The following is a 17,500-nucleotide window of genomic DNA, read 5'->3' on the forward strand; positions in this document are numbered from 1 at the left end:
ACATTGTATGGGTAGCGAGAAAAAAAAATGTGTTTATGACGGTTAAGTGCCAATTGAATTAAATTTCCTGAATGATTATCAGCACGAACAATAAGAAGTCCTAAAAAGTTCTATTATATAACTACATATATGACTCGTCAAATGGTCACATATAAACGCGCAGAAAAATGTTGCCAGCATATAAGTTAGTTTTGTAGTGTTCCTTGGTGCAAATATCTGTCAATTCGGAAATCCTCAAGATTGCTGATAAGTCTAGATAAGAGAAAAAAGATAAACACATAACAACACTTGAATCCTGCTTAGGTGCAATTCTCAGCGTCCGCGTTTACATGAGTGCACCCTGACTCACGGCTGTAGTTGCCGGCAGTTCCAGTCCAACGAAAATCCAACCATATTTTTCGATTCCCCTAGGATATTGAGGTACTGCCAATGCACCCCACCGATTAAGAAATAGGATTTGGCACAGCAGGGACAATTAAACCAAGCGGCGTGTGGGAGTGCGCAGAAGAGGTGCTCCGGCGAGAGTGGCAACGCAGAGTGTTGCCTGAGGAAGGTCCTCTAAACATCACATGACAAGTCTCGGCTGATCCCTTCCGTTGTGCTTCACTTCTGTGTTTTCTCCCTCTGGCTCTGGACTTGTGGCACTTTTTCTGCGTAGGTCAAGTTCCTAAGCCACCATGAAGCTGCCTGGCTTTGGGTTGGCTCTCCTCCTGGCAGGTAAGAAGTTGATTATGTATATTCTCACCTAAAAGGAAAACTTTTTGGTGATTGTTCTCTCCTGTTAAGATTTTTAGGAAGACAAAGGCTGGTAATTGTTTTGGTGATTGTGGTTTGTTCACGTTGTTCTTTATGTATAGCTTTTCGATAACGTCGGTACGGTAATAAGTTTCCCTCTATGAAGAACAACCTATTCTCTTTCTTTGTGAGCTGTTATCTCCGTCCGACCACAAATGCGTAGCGCTCTTGAGCCGTTTGACAGTTCGGCAGCGAGTGCGAGTTGACGGAATGCCAAATCGGGAAGTTTTCCTTTCTTTGGTTTAGAAACGGACTTTTTCCATTGCTTAGGATTACTGACTACGCAATTGGTATAGAATTTTTATGATGATAAACTTGCGTAGATGTTCATGTTTTCTGACTGTTCGTGTACAATTCATGTACAATTCATCAAGTTGGTTATGTGATTAGGCTTAAATTATCCTTGTATAACAACACTGGGAACTGATGAGCAAGATCAGTATTAGGCAATAAGGATCTAATCATTAAGCCAGTGATTGAAGGAATCCCTCTAATAAAACCCTGTGTTGCCAAGCTTACTGAGTAGGAGTGGAGGGCAATAACACTAATTATTTCTTAATTCTATGCCTATTATTTGCTCTCATTGCTATATACATTGCACTGACTTACACGTATGAGTATGTTGGTGTCTAGAAAGTGTTTGTGATGTGTTATTGAGTAGGAATTATGAACTATTAATTAAGATCACTGTCTTTTTGTAATCACATAATTATTTTATGGTTTCTCGGGGAACCCCCGGGGATGATCAGCGGAACCCCGGTTGAGAATTGCTGCATTAAACTAACCAGTCTGAAGAGCTATTTACCATTTAGATATGTAATACCAACTTGGCTGCAGTGACCTCCCATATGATGATAATATTTTCATGAAATAAAAAAGAATGACGAGTCAGTATTTCCTTATTGGACCATTTGATATCCTAAGGATGTTCCATAATGTTCAAGTAAAAGTCAATTTATAATGAGTACATTTGAAAGGACTTTTTAACGTATTGAGGAAATTTGTTTAATGTTTACAAGATACTTGCGCAAGCTTTTGAATAGTGTTGTGATATTGGTAGCTATTGATTCTCCTTTTCCTCTACTAATCCTGTGTAGTAGATATAAGCCAGATTTACCTCCCTACTCCCCATAATCTAGACGTGATTGTAGGTAAGAGATGAAATAGATGAGGGAATTGTAAAGTGATATGAATATATATATAAAAAATTAAACTGCATTGATATAAGCCTTGTACCTAAGTTGCTCCATATCTATCTGCTGGAATTTAAAAATGTAAATGATGTGAAAAGTCATTATGGTTGCCTTGTGACTAACATTGCTAAGGTGAAAAGTTCAATAAGCATCCACCCCATCGATTCTTGCAAGATTGAGCTTGGTTCCTTTTTGGAGTTAAATCTTTTGAGTACATTATCGATGCCCTATCCTGCTGTAAATACATGGAGTATGCTTATTTTCCAAGGCAGGGGTGGGAGAGAACCTGCATTTAGTGAGTGAAGTACATTACTGGCACATATCAGTGCATAGGACATCTTTAAGATAGGATGGAAGTTTAAATAAGAATTACCATCACCTTATTTCATCTTGAATTTTAAACAATGAAGCAGGTTGGTATAGCAGTGTATATGATAGAGCAATAAGAAGAAAACAAAAAGTTTATATGTGCTGTGTACCATGTGTTCTCTCCCTTTGTTGTCTTTTACAGACGGCTTCAATAGTTTTCAGAGTGCAATTTATTGACAGCTCTGTGTAAATTCTGTGACTTTTACATCAAGGCATGCATATGTGTACGTAACTTATGTAAAGCTTAATGGTTTGGGTTCTTTTTTTATTGGCTGATATCCAGTTCATGTAGAATTGAATGGTTAGCATGCACTTAACTTTTAGTAATTCTTTAGCTACACACACACACACACACACACTAAAACTAGATTTTCACATTAAGCTTTGCTTTTAGATATTGGAAATTTTATTCCATAGTGTCTGTAATACAGTTCATAGCATACCCTACTGTCAAAATTAATACATAATGAAATGGCAGGTACAACCCGGAATTGGCATACAGCCCATGGTGTGTTCTGGACCCCCAGAAACATGAAATGTTTAGATAAATTGATCAAACAATGCAGTTTGTTTAAGTGAAAATTCATATTCTCTTTAGTTTTTAGACACAATTTATACAGTGCACAGGTTATATTAGGAATTTTATGCTGGATGAAGTGCTATCATGTCATGGGAATATTTTGCTCTGGTTAAATGATGTCCTATCACGTTATGATCTCTCCCTCTAAATACACGTTTTACATAGTTGTGTGTACATACTCATTGCACTTGCATTTATATAGATATATTTTTGACGTAAAAAAAAAAAAAAGGCCTCGGCATCCTATAGAATCGGACTGATGAAAAGCACTCTGAGAGGCACAGTTGTTTGCATTGCGCTGGGAGAGATTTTGCACATGGAAGTTGTGTGCGCTTGTTATCTTCATGGTGGGAGCAGCATTTGGCAAATAATCGACCTGTCCCAATTGTCTTATTGTTAAGTGGTATGGGTAAACAGTTCACCCATTGCAGACGGGTGTCATGACATACATGACGTAGGAGCTTTGGCCTGACGATGGACGTCATGATGTACATGATGTTCGGGGATTTTGGATCACGGTGCTATTTTATTTTGCTATGAAAAAGGAATGAGTGATGATGGCTACTGCAGTCATAATTAATATAATTACTGTAATATCGTGTTAGCTTAACCCACAGCGGACGGGTGTCATGACATACATGACGTAGGAGCTTTGGCCTGACGACGGGCGTCCTGATGTACATGACGTTCAGGGATTTTGGATCACTGTGCTATTTTATTTTACTATGAAAAAGGAATGAGTGATGATGGCTACTGCAGTCAAATTTCTATAATTACCGTAATACCGTGCTAGCTTAACGTCCAAAACCTAGATGGTACCACTTTTTCCTAGCACCAGCAAGAGAGAGAGCCTTGAATGGCACCCATCCACGTTCTCTAGCAAGCACTATCTTTATAGAGCGATGACACACTAAGTTGACGAACTCTTGCTCAAAAGTACCGCCGATGAAGGATGTGCAGTCAGAATGGGAAGAGGAAGATGACTCAATCCATACCCAGTGTCTAAAATGTACTACTGTGCCAATATGGATGCCTTTCACTGTGGCACTCACAGTCACAAGCACAGGTTTCATTCCTCTTCCTTACCTCTTCTATTTATCTTTATTGTAGGTGGTTATATGTTTCATATTCGTTCATGACAGCACAAAAATACGAAAAAAATATAGTTGCCTTTTGTCCTCCCATAAAACAGCAATACTTCTATCACACTGAGTATAAAGAAAATAATGAGCTAATATGGATAATATACTACAATTTTAGTCTACTGCAGCACTGATAGAGCCTGTCATATGGCATATATAAGTTTCTAAACTCTATAAAACACACAAAAAAACAAAACACAAAAAACGCTCTAGTTTTTCAATGAATGACTGAAAGAGAGTGGGAATGTTCAAATTATAATGCTTCAAGCAGTCTCTCTTTAAAATAAAACTTATCCCGGAGGCTGGGCAAGCATATTTATCCCCGTCTACAATGGGTTAATGTCCAAAACCTAGATGGCACCACTTTTTCCTAGCACCAGCAGGAGAGAATGCCTTGAATGGCATCCATCCACGGTCTCTAGCAAGCACTGTCTCTATAGAGCGATGGCACACACTAAGTTGGCGAACTCTTGCTCTAAAGTACCGCCGATGAAGGATGTACAGGCAGAACGAGAAGAGGAAGGTGACTCAATCCATACCCAGTGTCTAAAATGTGCTCCTGTGCCAATATGGATGCCTTTCACTGTGGCACTCACAGTCACAAGCACAGGTTTCATTCCTCTTCCCTACCTCTTCTTGTTATCTTTATTGTAGGTTGTTATATGTTTAGTATTCGTTCATGACAGCACAAAAATACGAAAAAATAAAGTTGCATTTTGTCCTCCCATAAAACAGCAGTACTCCTATCACATTGAGTATAAAGAAAATAATGAGCTAATATGGATAATATACTACAATTTTAGTCAACTGCAGCACTGATAGAGCCTGTCATATGGCACATATAAGTCTCTAAACTCTATAAATCACACAAAAAAATTAAACACAAAAACCGCTCTAGTTTTACAGTGAATGACTGAAAGAGTGTGGGACGATTCAAATTATATTGCTTCAAGCGGTCTCTCTCTAAATAAAACCTATCCTGGAGGCTGGGCAAGCAAATTTATCCCCATCTGCAATGGGTTAACTGTGATGTAAAAAATATGAATATATAAGCTGCAACAGGTATTAATCAGTTGTCATTTTGAATGTTTTATTTTTATTTTTTATCAGTGTTAGTTGTAAATACAATTTAATTAAATAATAGTCTCTTTGGTTAGGGACATGGTCTTTTTCAAAGTTTTCTGTGTGTAATCAGATGTACATCTACACTTGGTAGTATGTGAAAGGTTCTCATATTAACCCTCTCTGGATGGATGGTACACCACGGGTACCGTGCATTTCAAGGCCCGTTTGCAGGGTGCCGTCATATGGCGTCGATCATTTAATTGATTTAGGCCTATGCGTTCGAGAGCCCCGGCATTACAACTTACAAGGCTGGAATGCCCCCGGCATGAATGGGTTAATAATGATAATTATTTTCATCTATCTACAGCATGTGTTCTGCACAGTGAGGCAACCTTGTTAGGATCCAGGAAGTGCACCTTTGGCCCCAGTTACTGGTGCCACTCTGTTCAGTAAGTAATTTTATATCAAAACTGAGTTTGGGAAGCGAAATGAGAAATAACTATTTAAAGTTTAGAAAGATGAAAGATTTATGATGTATAAAGATGTATTATGACTTTTATATTCATATGTAATCTAATTTATGTATATTTTTGCCAATAGAAATGCCAAAGAGTGCAGTGCAGTTAATCATTGTATTCAGACAATATGGGAAAATCTGGAATTGCCTGAAGACAATGACGACATCTGCACTCTATGTAAGAACATGGTGAAAGAGGCCAGAGACCAGCTTCTCAGCAATGAAACACAGGTATGTAAAAAAATATAGTTTTATTAACATACTGACAATTCAATAAATCTGTTTTGTGTTTATGTAAGATTTATTACTGCATAGATTTCAGTTCTTTCCAAATAAGAGAATAGGTTTGTAAATACAAATTAAATACTGGGAATTATTGTTGCTTGGTCAGTAACTTGGACAGTTGCATCAGCCACCTTATGACTAAAGGATTTAGGTGTCACATGCAGAGTGGGAGATGAGACACCTTACAAGTTCATGCTACATACTAAATGCGGCATGGTTTTACTGTCCCGCACCATGCCAGCCTTTATTGGTATGGGTTTTTATGGAAGTGTGTCTGTTATTATTTTTACAATTTCCTTTTTATTTGTCACTAATCTTTTATAACTGAGAATTCATTTAGTATGTTTATACACAAGTTTATTCATGTGTATGTGTATGAGTGTGGGTGTGAGAGTAAGTGTGGCAAAACTGAATAAATAGTGGAAAGGCTTAAACTTCCTTCTCAGAAACGGGAAAAATTGATTTCTCGAAGTTCTAGCAAAAAGAGCAGGTTCTTAAATTTTACTCAAAATTATTAATTGGCCTCATTCATTACAGGAAGAGATTCGTGAGGTGTTTGATGGCTCCTGCCGTCTTATCCCCATCAAGATAATATCCGATGAGTGTGTACATGTTGCCAACGACTTCATTCCCGAACTGATTGATACACTGGCCTCGCAGATGAACCCCCAGGTGGTCTGTGCCACTGCAGGCCTTTGCAACTCTGCTAGAATTGATAAACTCATCAGTGAAAATCAGGTGTGGCAAGTGGAAGGACATAGTTACTTGATATCATTGTAGAACTGTATATATTGTATTATAATTTTCCAGGATTACTATCAGTTTCCAAATGAAAATATTAATTTTTTACATTATTTTTTCTCAATGACATAGGTTGCCCTTCAAGGCTTCAACCCTGTTGCAATAAAGCATCCCCAACCAGGAGACTGTGAATCTTGCAAGGATTTCATTGCAAGAACTATTCGCCTTGTTAAGACCCACTCTCGAGCTGAGGTTTGGATTTGCTGTTATTGATGTTATGCATACTATTATTTGCAATCTAGATTGTATTTTGTTATCATTTTGCCCTTGATTTCTTGTATTGTAATGGATATTTGATTTTCAAGGAAATGAAGATTACCATGCCTACAATATTATGATGGGAGACAATCTATTCTATTTTATTAAGAGACCTTATATAAAATCAGTATATATATATTTTTTTATCCCCAGCTCATGGACAGATTGATGGCTGTATGTGGACGTATTGGGTCTCTCTCCGATGGCTGCAGTGCCTTGGTTGAAGCCAATTTTGATAGTATTTACAATTTCCTAACAGAGCAGCTGACACCAGAAGACTTCTGTGACCTAGTTGGTGTGTACTCTATTTTTTTTGTTCACTTATGCTAAGTTATTTATCCTTGATTTTGTGAGAAATGAATAGTTATGTGTTTTATGTTGTAGTTGATACTGATTTTGGGTTAACTTTTCTCAATATATATATATATATATATATATATATATATATATATATATATATATATATATATATATATATATATATATATTTATATATTGAAAAACACAACAATCTAGTTCAGATTTGATTCCTTGCATGAATATGATCCAAGAACATATTGTCAAAGTCCTTCCAGTTATATTATATCCTATGATATTACTTATTAAATGTTTTACATTATTCATCTTCATAGAAATGTGTGAGACCAGAATGCACCAAAGTGGAAAGTACATCCGTCCTGCTCTTACTCACTCTGGCGATGAACCTTGTGACTTTTGTGAAGCAATTGTGAAACACTGGAAGGAAATTCTTACAGCAAATACCACTGAAGAAGAGTTCAAAGAAGTATGTATTATCAGAGTTTATTAGAAGAATTAATTAGGAAGTTTTATTTTGGAATATGTTTTAATGTCATCTTCCTTTTTGTTACTTACTTTTGCCATCTGTTAGTATGATATTGCCATATAGGAATTTTTGTGTTAGTGGTCCTAGTAACAACTAAATATGTTGTTTACAGTATTAACAGATTCATTCTTTGTAGGCAAAAAAATTTAAGTTTATTCTATGTAAGCTATCTTCATATGTTAAATTTTTTTTCTGAAATATTTGGTGATTGTGATTGGTAGTTGTTAATTGGATATAAGTTTTAAGTCAAACACTTGTAAAAATCCTAAGTTGTTTAAAATAGTAATTATTACTGTCATTATTATCATCATGAATTTGTCTCTGGAGAAAATAATTACAAGAAACACTTCTTTTTAACATAATACATTTTACTTGTGAAACAGATCCTAGATGGTCTGTGCCATCAGACCGGTAAGTTCAGCCAGAACTGCCTTGCTTTGGTAGATGAATATTACGAAATCCTGTACAACTTCCTGGTATCTGAAATTCACCCCAAGGATATCTGTGAAGCTGTGGGCCTCTGTGGAGCCAATTCTATTTTCAATGGAGAGGTTTGTTGATTTTGTTTATTGTAGACATTTTTAAGTCATATAGATACGTTCATGCATTTGTTCAGATGTAAAATTTCATTGTTCTGAGTATTATCTTGCAGGGTTATTATAGTTCTTTTCTTGTAGATGAATGTTATCAGGGTACAGTTACGATACACAAATTTCAACAGTGTATGGGGTGAAATGCCTCTATACAAAACCATGGTATTGACAACAAATTTCCTTGGCAGCATCCAGTTTGGACAGTACTTGATGTAAGCCACAGGGTTCCACAGACTCCTCTCATGCCCTCCCTAATGGCTGGGCAACACTTAATTGGTGGAGATGAGAGTAGTGCCATCAGATTTGAGAATGAAAATCAAGGTTCGACTCTGCCACGCGTGAAACTCTCAAAGGCTGGCATTGGTAAGGTTAACAGGAAGTTTTTAAAGATTTTGTAGTAAGATTTTTTGCAAAATTAGATAGTTGTCTTTGTGCATGTAAAATATCCATCTCAACTCTTGTCACCAAGTGATATATACAGTGATGTGGGGGGTATTATTGTTTATTTATGTATATATTTATTTTGTTTTTGTCAAAAATCAGATGTGTCCAGTGCTGGTAGAAATGGGATGTTGGCCGCACCTGTTGGAAAGGGACGCGTTGGGGATGATAACAAATGCGTTATGTGCGAGTTTGCTCTTCATTTCCTCCAGAATATGCTTGAGCAGAAGGACACACGTGTTAGTATTTTGATGATTGGTTTACTGTTTTTTGTTTACTTTTTTCACTTTTTCACTTGTTTTTGCTTGCTAATTTCTTTTGCCCTTCTCTCTTTTGTTGTCCTATTTCCTCTTAGTTAATGAAGATAATATGATAAGACCTGACTTTAATTTTGTAAAACTTTTTTGTTTTGCTGCTGAAGTCTGCTGGAGTAAGTTATCATGTTCATAGGTCTTTTACAGGAACAGGACCTCTTTTTTTATTATTTCACCCTCTTTGTATGCAAAAGTTTTTTTTTAAGTCTGAATAGGAGTGATGTTTTCATCTAGAAATGCTATGATAATTAATCAATCCTAAGTCGGAAAATAATACAAGTCCATTAATTAAAATTGGGAATTATATTGTAGGAGGACATCGAACAGGCTGTAGAAAGGTTGTGCGACATGATGCCTCATTCACTGGCAGAGGAGTGTGAAGACTATGTAGATGCCTATGGTGACCAAGTGATCGAGTTGCTGGCACAAGAGATTGACCCATCCCAGGTAAGGAAGAAGAAAAAAAATTATTGTAGTGTAGAATTTGTGGGTTCAATAGTTTTTGCTTTGTTAATCTGAATAAGTTTGCTCAGGTAATACAAAAAAGGCAAGAAACAAAATGTACATCTACTACAATTGATCATTTAAATGAGAATAACAAGAAAAAGGTTGAAAACCTCAATGATGCAAATTTTATTTTTTCTCTTTGCACAAGATCTGCCCCATGCTTCATCTCTGCCCATCTGAGGGTGAGTCAGAGGAAGAGGCAATGCAGGCCACATCAGATAAACCCGATGTAACATGTGTTGTGTGTGAGTATGCCTTGACTCAACTGGAGGACATGCTGGAAGATAACAGAACTGAGGTATGTTTGAAGGTGTCTAGTTGTATAGGTGTATATTCAATTGACATGATTATATTGGGTGGATAATATTTTTGTTGAGATTTTCACTCTTAGCATTTATTTGACTCAAAACTAGCTTAGAATGAGCTTAATGTTTTAATTTTTCTAGTTGAATTTAATTGTAAAAATAGGTTTGCAGAAGAAAGTTTCATGGGAAGAAATGTTTAGTTGAAAAATATTTTATGAATTTTCACTAGTATCTTAAGTATATGATTACCCTATTATATATTTCCAGGCAGGCATTGAGGATGCTCTTGACAGGCTGTGTGCCCTTTTGCCCAAGTCAGCACGTAAAGAATGTGACATGTTTGTTGAGTTGTACACAGATCAGATCATTCAGATGTTGATCAACAACTTGTCCCCAGATGAAATTTGCACCAACCTGGGACTCTGCAAAAAGACAGGTTTGTGTATTTAAATGGCTTTAATAGTCTGTGAATGGGTAGTACAGTGTATATTTGTGTGACAACAGTAGTGTGAATGGGAAGTACAGTAAGGTATTTCTCATCTTCAGTGTGGTAGAGAAAAGTTTTTGGCAATATAGTTACTCTTGAGAAATTTTCACTTATTACAGAAAAAATGTTTTGTCAGGGCTAGTAACATGGGCACAGTTTTTATCATGTTAGACTAATATTTATGTTGATATACTTTTTTTTTTTACCTTGAAAATGTTTTGACGAGGCTGTTTTGGCTCCAAATGGTTGAAATGCTTGGATATTTCAAATGTGTAGGCCTAATGCCTCGGGCTATTCACCCACTATGGCCATGTGCTACACGGCTGATCACTAAGCACGCAGACCAGAAGGATAGCCATGACAAAATATCTCGTCCCTGGCAGTTGGTCCTGCCACCACTTGACATATATTGTCACCCAGTGTCAATGGGAAATTAGAGTATTTCCTATATATGAAATATCACTTTACTTTCACTCAATGTTTATCTATCTTTCAGTCTTCTCTTATTATTTGTAGAAACTGGAATTAACTCATTGACTGTAGGGTCATGTGCTCTCCTATGATATTGCTTTATTTTTTTCTCATGGTTCCAAAAGTGCTTAGTCGCTAAGGAATCAATAAGTAGGCCTATGTGATTCCTACCATTTTTTTTTCTATTACTGATATTGTTATTAATATTATCACAATAATTATTATCAGTGCTATCCCTGATGCTGTGGTCACCAGCTAGATATCAGAGCATTGGGGAAAGTGTCTTCCCTGTGTCCCTGGCAGTGCAGACTTGCCTGACAAATTTTCCCTTAGATTCATCACAAAACAAGGGTTTAGGCTGACTTTGGAAAGCTTTTGCTCTGAAAGTAGCACCATGACAATCATAAAACTTAATGACTGTAAGCAGTTTCTGATGTGTATTGATGCCCATCTTTTGGGGCTAAACGAATCTGTCGTGTATGTCATGACACCATTTTGCAGTGGGAATAACAATGATGATTATTAAGAAAGGCTTTTGTCCACTTGTGGCATGCAGTAATCACATACAATTACCCTTGTGTAGCTTTACCATATGCTTGAAGAACTTAGTGTTATCATATTTTCTTATTACAAGAACTTGGAATCAATTGTGCAGTTCCGCAAAGGCTGTTTTTATAATTTCTTTTTAGGCCTGCAATTTATGGAGAGTGCATCTACCTTTTCTGATGCCATCTGTGGTGTGCAGTGATCACAAAATATCATTGTTTTTACATGTCTTTTTTATTAAAAATTGGAAACATATTCAAGCATCATGATTTCAAAGAAGAAAAAGAAAATTACAAACTGAGCTATGATTTACTATCCTGTGCTCCTTAGCTTTGAGCTCTGCCTTTCACTCCATGCACGAAAGTACATGATTTAAACTTCCATTAATAAAATCCCTCTGCTTTGTCAGTCAGTATAAGATCTGCTACCTTCAAACTAAGGAGTTGCTGACCTCTTTGAAACTCGTATAACAATTGTTATTCAGTTTGAGTCTGATTTACCATTATATTTTGTTGCATAGGATTTTTTCTTTTGTATGTCATTATGTAGTGAAAGAAGTTTGACTAACATTTGTAATGTTGAATTTAAAAAATCATATTTTTCTTGTGCTTAGAATTTTGTAAACTGTATTTCGAGGTATAGTTCATGGATGTGAGCATTCAGCTTCCTTATTTTTTACTTGATATGTATAATTAGAACACAAGAGCTTAAGAAAGCTTATTCTTTTATGAAGTCTCTTTGTAACAAATCAAATAAAAAAATCTGTGCAATTGCTTTTTGTTTGACTTGTTTAGATTTTTTAGCATTTTGACTTTTCTCATATCTATGAATTTTCTTTCCAGAAAGTGCATTACCCATGCTTGATGCCTCTCATCAGCTGCCAGTCTCTCGCATGTTTGTTCCATCTGTATCATCACGTGAGTTACCTCAGAGATTATCATAAACATGTTGCTGATGTTAACCCAATACCGCCGGCCGCCGGCCACAGACGGCGATTATGTAATATGATAGCGCGGGTGCCGTCATACGCCGTCGATGATATAATTGATTTAGGCCTATGCGTTCGAGAGCCCCGGCATTGAAGCCATAAAAGACGAAACAGCCCGGCGGGAATGGGTTAATGATTGTACTTGGTATTATTTTTCAATTTTTCACTGGAAATTCCCTTAGGTTTTGGAAGATAATGATGATGTGGTAAATTTTATCTGAATTAGAACTTGGACTTTATATTATTAACTCATTAGTGCTTGGTGATGTGATACTACGTCATGGGAATATTTTGCTCCGACTGGATAACATCCTATCACGTCATGAGATCTCCCTCAAAACAAACATTTTACATCATTAGGTATATATTCATAGGAGTTCCATTGAAATAGACACAATTTTCTTGAATTGCAAAAATAATGTAAACAAATAATACAAAAACCTTGTATTATTACCCCTTTGAATAAGGTGGGTGTAAAGCGCTCTGAGGGTTGCAGCTCAACATTGCACTGGGAGAGATCTCACACTTAGTCTCTGTGGTGCTTGTTATCTAGCCAACAGTTGCAGTACTAGGCATATATAAATCCCAGAGTAAATTGGTTAAGGGATTTTTTTTCACTAACTGATTGTTATCAATATAAGATGAATCTTGTAGGTTTCCAGGTTATGGAATAACCTATAATATACTGATGTTTGTGTAGCCTTTCCTCGATGAGCATATTTCATGGGATGGCATCCCTTTTTTTATGCATTTTTTCAATTACAAGCTGTTTCTTCAATCAGTTGTCTAACCATGTGTAACCACATGTTATTTAGTATCACAATGCTATTATACCAACTATTATACCAATAAAGACTCAGATATCCTACCATAAGGCTACACATCTTAAAATGTGGCCCCTCCCAGAAGGGTTTTTTGTTCTGGATACTGTACGAGATCTATTAGAATATAGGACATATATGATACGATGGCTTACTTGACTATCATTATTATTATATAGGAGTGTGATTCGCTTATACCAGGGGAGGTACGAATGTGCCCTAATAGCAATAATTTGATTATTTCTTTAAGGAACTTTATGTAAAAATATAAAACTGATTATGATTAGTTTACCATACTACTTAAACTTTTCTTTTGTTATCTGAGTCACTGAGGTCTCTCACCAAGGTTACTCTTCTCATCCTCCTCCTAACCCATGTAAATAACTTGTCACATGCACAGGGGGAAGAGGTTGATTATGCATATATTTAATGTATAGTGCATGATGATTATGTTGAGATTTTGGCTCAAAAATTGTTATATTCAATAGCGACATTTAAAATTTGGCGCACACCGGCATCCCGGATTCGGTGTGGGTTGCGTTTTCTATTGCTTGGAGGGAAGGGGTTAACAATTTGAAAAATCTAACCAGACAATTTTCTCTTCCAGAAACTGTAAATAACATGGTGACGAAACAGTCCGCAGCATGCGTCTTGTGTGAATTTGCCATGGTTCAGGTTGATGACTTGCTCTCGGAGAATGCTACTGAGGTCAGTGAAAGTCTCTTCCCCTGTTTTTTATTGATGGGCTTGTTGCATTTTTATTGTCTGTGTTAGCTGTTTGTGGCAACTGCACATTACTGACTTGTCATTGGCTGACAATCAGCATTTCTGATATTATTGGTAAGTTCAGATAGATATTCAAACTATTACCTCAGTAATTTGCTTGAGATAAATGAATTACCCTTACTCAGTCATAAATATACACTTTAACTGTATGAAGGACTTACCTGATTCTACTTTAAATGAACCCATATGAACAATGGGTTTTGAACAGTTATTCTTTCTCTCCTTTCAAGTATTTAATAAAACATCTTCAAACAGTGAATTATGAAAGTGTGTCTTATTTGCATTTACACAGCCAGATCTGTACAGTTGAAATGAGAGAAAGAATGTCTACTTATAGTTGCTTGATTGGATGGAATCAAATGAGTGTTTGCTACAAGCTTGCCTTTTGTGTGCTTGCACTGCATGATATTGGCACAAATTGGCTCTTTGGGAATTATATGTGAAAATGTAAAGGTTCTGTGTAGCTACAGATTGAAAGATATTACTGAATTGATAGTTTATATATTTATCACAGATAAATACCAATATCAGATACATTAATTTTCAGCCAATCACAAGCTAGTAATGCACAGCTGAAACTTTGGTTTTTAGTGGACAAACCAAAATAGACTCTTTTTGAAGAAGCAAATTAACAAAATATACATGACTGAATTGAAGCAGAAAAATATGCTGTAATATTTATATATCTAGTCTGAGTTAACTTCATAGAAGATAGAGAAAATTTTAAAGTGATAGAGTTGTTGCAAAGTTAGTGATGGTGGTATGCTTTAGCTCTTGTTCAAATACTATTCCTTGCTGCTTATAGTATTCTGTAATATGTTTAAATTACATCCTGTTGAACATTAATTATTTGTTTTACTTTTGTAGTAGCATATAGTAATTGTCATTGTCAATATTTCCCATCCCCTTTTCAGGATGAAATAATCCAAGTAGTGGACTTCGTTTGTGCTCATATGCCAGGTGTTCTTGCTGATGACTGTATTGGCTTTGTTGAGCAGTATGGCGATGCCATCATCAAGTTATTGGTCCATGAACTTAGTCCACAGACTGTTTGCCAGCAGATCAAGCTCTGCAAGCCTCCATCTTTTGAAAGTAAGTCATTCTTAATCAGAATTGTTCATATGTATGCAAAAATATTTCATAGAAATTTTCAGTGAAGGTAACTGGTTACTTGGTACTACACTCATCTTGCCGTATGGTGTACCAAGTATATCATCTGTATTCCTAATAATCATTCTGTTTTACAGGTATGCAAGCCATTGTCAACATGAGAATGGACAAATGCCAGGTTTGTGAGGGAGTTGTGAACTACATTGACAAGAAACTGAAGGATGGAGATGCGACGACCACCATTGACACAATTCTCGAAGAAGTTTGTCGACTCTTCCCCAGTAACGCAAAGGACACGGTATGAGAGAAATCAAGTGATATTTTGTGTTGTGAATGTATAGATATATTATTATAATTTTGATTTGAAGATTTTGCCATCAGTTTTTGTGAAGGGGTGGGGTTTTTATGTGTTATATACTCATGTAGTGTACCTTACATAAGTGTTTTTGATATGATAGACAGCCAGTATCGTAACAAAAGTAAATAACCCTAAATTGAAATTGACACTTTATTTTTACAAATTCAACCACCTAAAGAGACATCTCTACCTCTTGTTACAGTGCCGCAGCATGATTGAAGTCTATGGGCCCTATGTAGTGAACCTCTTGGCTGAACTGGGTGATTCTAAGCGCGTTTGCCAGGCCATCAAGTTTTGCCCCCACCACACTTCAGAACAACTCCTAGGGGCTGAGAAGTGCACTTGGGGTCCTTCGTACTGGTGCCAGACCAAGATGCATGCCACAGCTTGCAGGGTAAACCATTTTATATATTATTTTATGATTACTTTTATATATTTATTATCTGTATTAGATTTCTCTACAGGTATCTTTGTTTTGGATGATCTAGAAAGTTCCTGTGGAGGCTAAATATTTTTAGGCAGAAATGGTAGTAGATTTGATTGAAGTGAAATGATTATTCTTTTGTCTGTCCCTCTTTCCCTTTTTTCCCCCACCTCTATTTTTTCCTCCTCATATATAGTCTTTATTTATTATTTGATTTTTCTGTCATTATTGTTGTTTTCATTACCTTCCTCTTATATGTAATCTTTGTATCCCTCATATTTTTCTATATCTTCATTTTCTCCCTAGCCTATTTATCTGTTCCATCTTTTCTTCTCGTTTTTAGAAACTTTGCCCTTTTCATGTACAATTTTTTTTTTGCCTTCCTTTGTTTGCCTTGTCCCCTCTTCCTCTTTTTGCTCATGTGTCTCCTCACTCCTGATTTCCTTTTGCTCTCTTTATCCACCTTTCCTTTCTTACTAAACTTTTATGCTTTATTCATGCTTGCTTTGTTTTAGATCACATCCCTCTTCATCAACAATATATTTAAAAGCCAGTTAGTTTATTCATGGCAAGTACTTCTCAGGTATCCGTAAATATTGTACTTAGTGCAAATGTTATAATTAATGGGGTAACCCTGTTTGCCAGCTTTTATCTCTCTGTATAATTCTTCCAGTTTTGAAGGAAAATAGGCACACTGTTCACTGTTTTCATTCCTTTCCAGGCAACTGTTCACTGTGAAACGAAGGTGTGGAAGGGGGTTGTTCCTGCCATTTAAAAGTAAGAGGATTGTTATCTGGAAATAAAAAAAGAAGAAGAAGGAGAAAGAAGAAGAAAGAAGACAGAAGAAAGAAGACAGAAGAAAGAGAAGTTTTCAGATGAAGACAGAGTGGATGGCTTTTTTTTTTCTTAAAAAAAAAAAAAAAAATCAGTAATATAGTAAAGGATGATAAGTTGTTTCAGTACACATCTGTCAGTGCATTATGAAAAGTACTCAGTCTGTGATGAATATTTTTTTATGCTTGATAAATGTGATTCCTCCAGTTTTCTTATATTTTGTCTTGTTGTAAGATTAGTGGAATTACAATGAAGTGTGAGAATATATGTAACAATGATTTTTTCAAATATTTTTATGGTTATAATGTTGAATAAAATAGATTGGTCAATTCATGTGAATATTTTTTTTATTCATTCTAAATTCTACTTAAATAGTTTTGTAAAGGTGTGGCAGGTCTCATTGTGCATAGTAAGTATTTGTAACTCAACATGGTTCTGTTGTAGAAATTCATTTATTAGTAGTACCTTATAATATACAGGCTTTAACTTCTTTTATGGCAGGTTTGCTATTTGATGGAGTATTTTCAGTTTTAGTCCATATAACCAATGCTCTTCTTGAATATATACATACCTATCATACTTTGCTTTAGTAATAACTGAAGCCCTGTATCATGAGCTTTGGAGGGTTTGATGTTATCTCCATATAATCAGCAAGGTACCTTGTGG

The 17,500-nt window shown here is 36.0% G+C and overlaps 1 protein-coding gene across 1 annotated transcript in view; it reads left to right on the top strand.

Annotated features, from left to right (window-relative positions):
• The first annotated feature begins 274 nt into the window (after nt 1-274).
• Nucleotides 275-17,500, top strand: part of Sap-r (prosaposin) — a 17,484-nt gene continuing 258 nt past the window's right edge. The window contains exons 1-19 of the mRNA XM_043020082.2: nt 275-717; nt 5,512-5,593; nt 5,745-5,892; nt 6,484-6,684; nt 6,820-6,939; nt 7,159-7,300; nt 7,638-7,789; nt 8,233-8,400; nt 8,631-8,805; nt 8,986-9,122; nt 9,510-9,644; nt 9,853-10,002; nt 10,277-10,445; nt 12,356-12,430; nt 13,930-14,030; nt 15,023-15,200; nt 15,356-15,516; nt 15,779-15,970; nt 16,722-17,500. The exon at nt 16,722-17,500 is cut by the window's right edge and continues 258 nt beyond it. Of these exons, the coding sequence (XP_042876016.2) occupies nt 678-717; nt 5,512-5,593; nt 5,745-5,892; nt 6,484-6,684; nt 6,820-6,939; nt 7,159-7,300; nt 7,638-7,789; nt 8,233-8,400; nt 8,631-8,805; nt 8,986-9,122; nt 9,510-9,644; nt 9,853-10,002; nt 10,277-10,445; nt 12,356-12,430; nt 13,930-14,030; nt 15,023-15,200; nt 15,356-15,516; nt 15,779-15,970; nt 16,722-16,775 (2,580 nt within the window). The 5' untranslated portion in view covers nt 275-677 and the 3' untranslated portion in view covers nt 16,776-17,500. The remainder of the gene's footprint in view (nt 718-5,511; nt 5,594-5,744; nt 5,893-6,483; nt 6,685-6,819; nt 6,940-7,158; nt 7,301-7,637; nt 7,790-8,232; nt 8,401-8,630; nt 8,806-8,985; nt 9,123-9,509; nt 9,645-9,852; nt 10,003-10,276; nt 10,446-12,355; nt 12,431-13,929; nt 14,031-15,022; nt 15,201-15,355; nt 15,517-15,778; nt 15,971-16,721) is intronic.

The sequence above is a fragment of the Penaeus japonicus genome, unplaced genomic scaffold (genome assembly GCF_977035675.1).
Source record: "Penaeus japonicus unplaced genomic scaffold, GWHDUDI00000001_assembly GWHDUDI00000018, whole genome shotgun sequence".
Classification (NCBI taxonomy): Eukaryota; Metazoa; Arthropoda; class Malacostraca; order Decapoda; family Penaeidae; genus Penaeus; species Penaeus japonicus.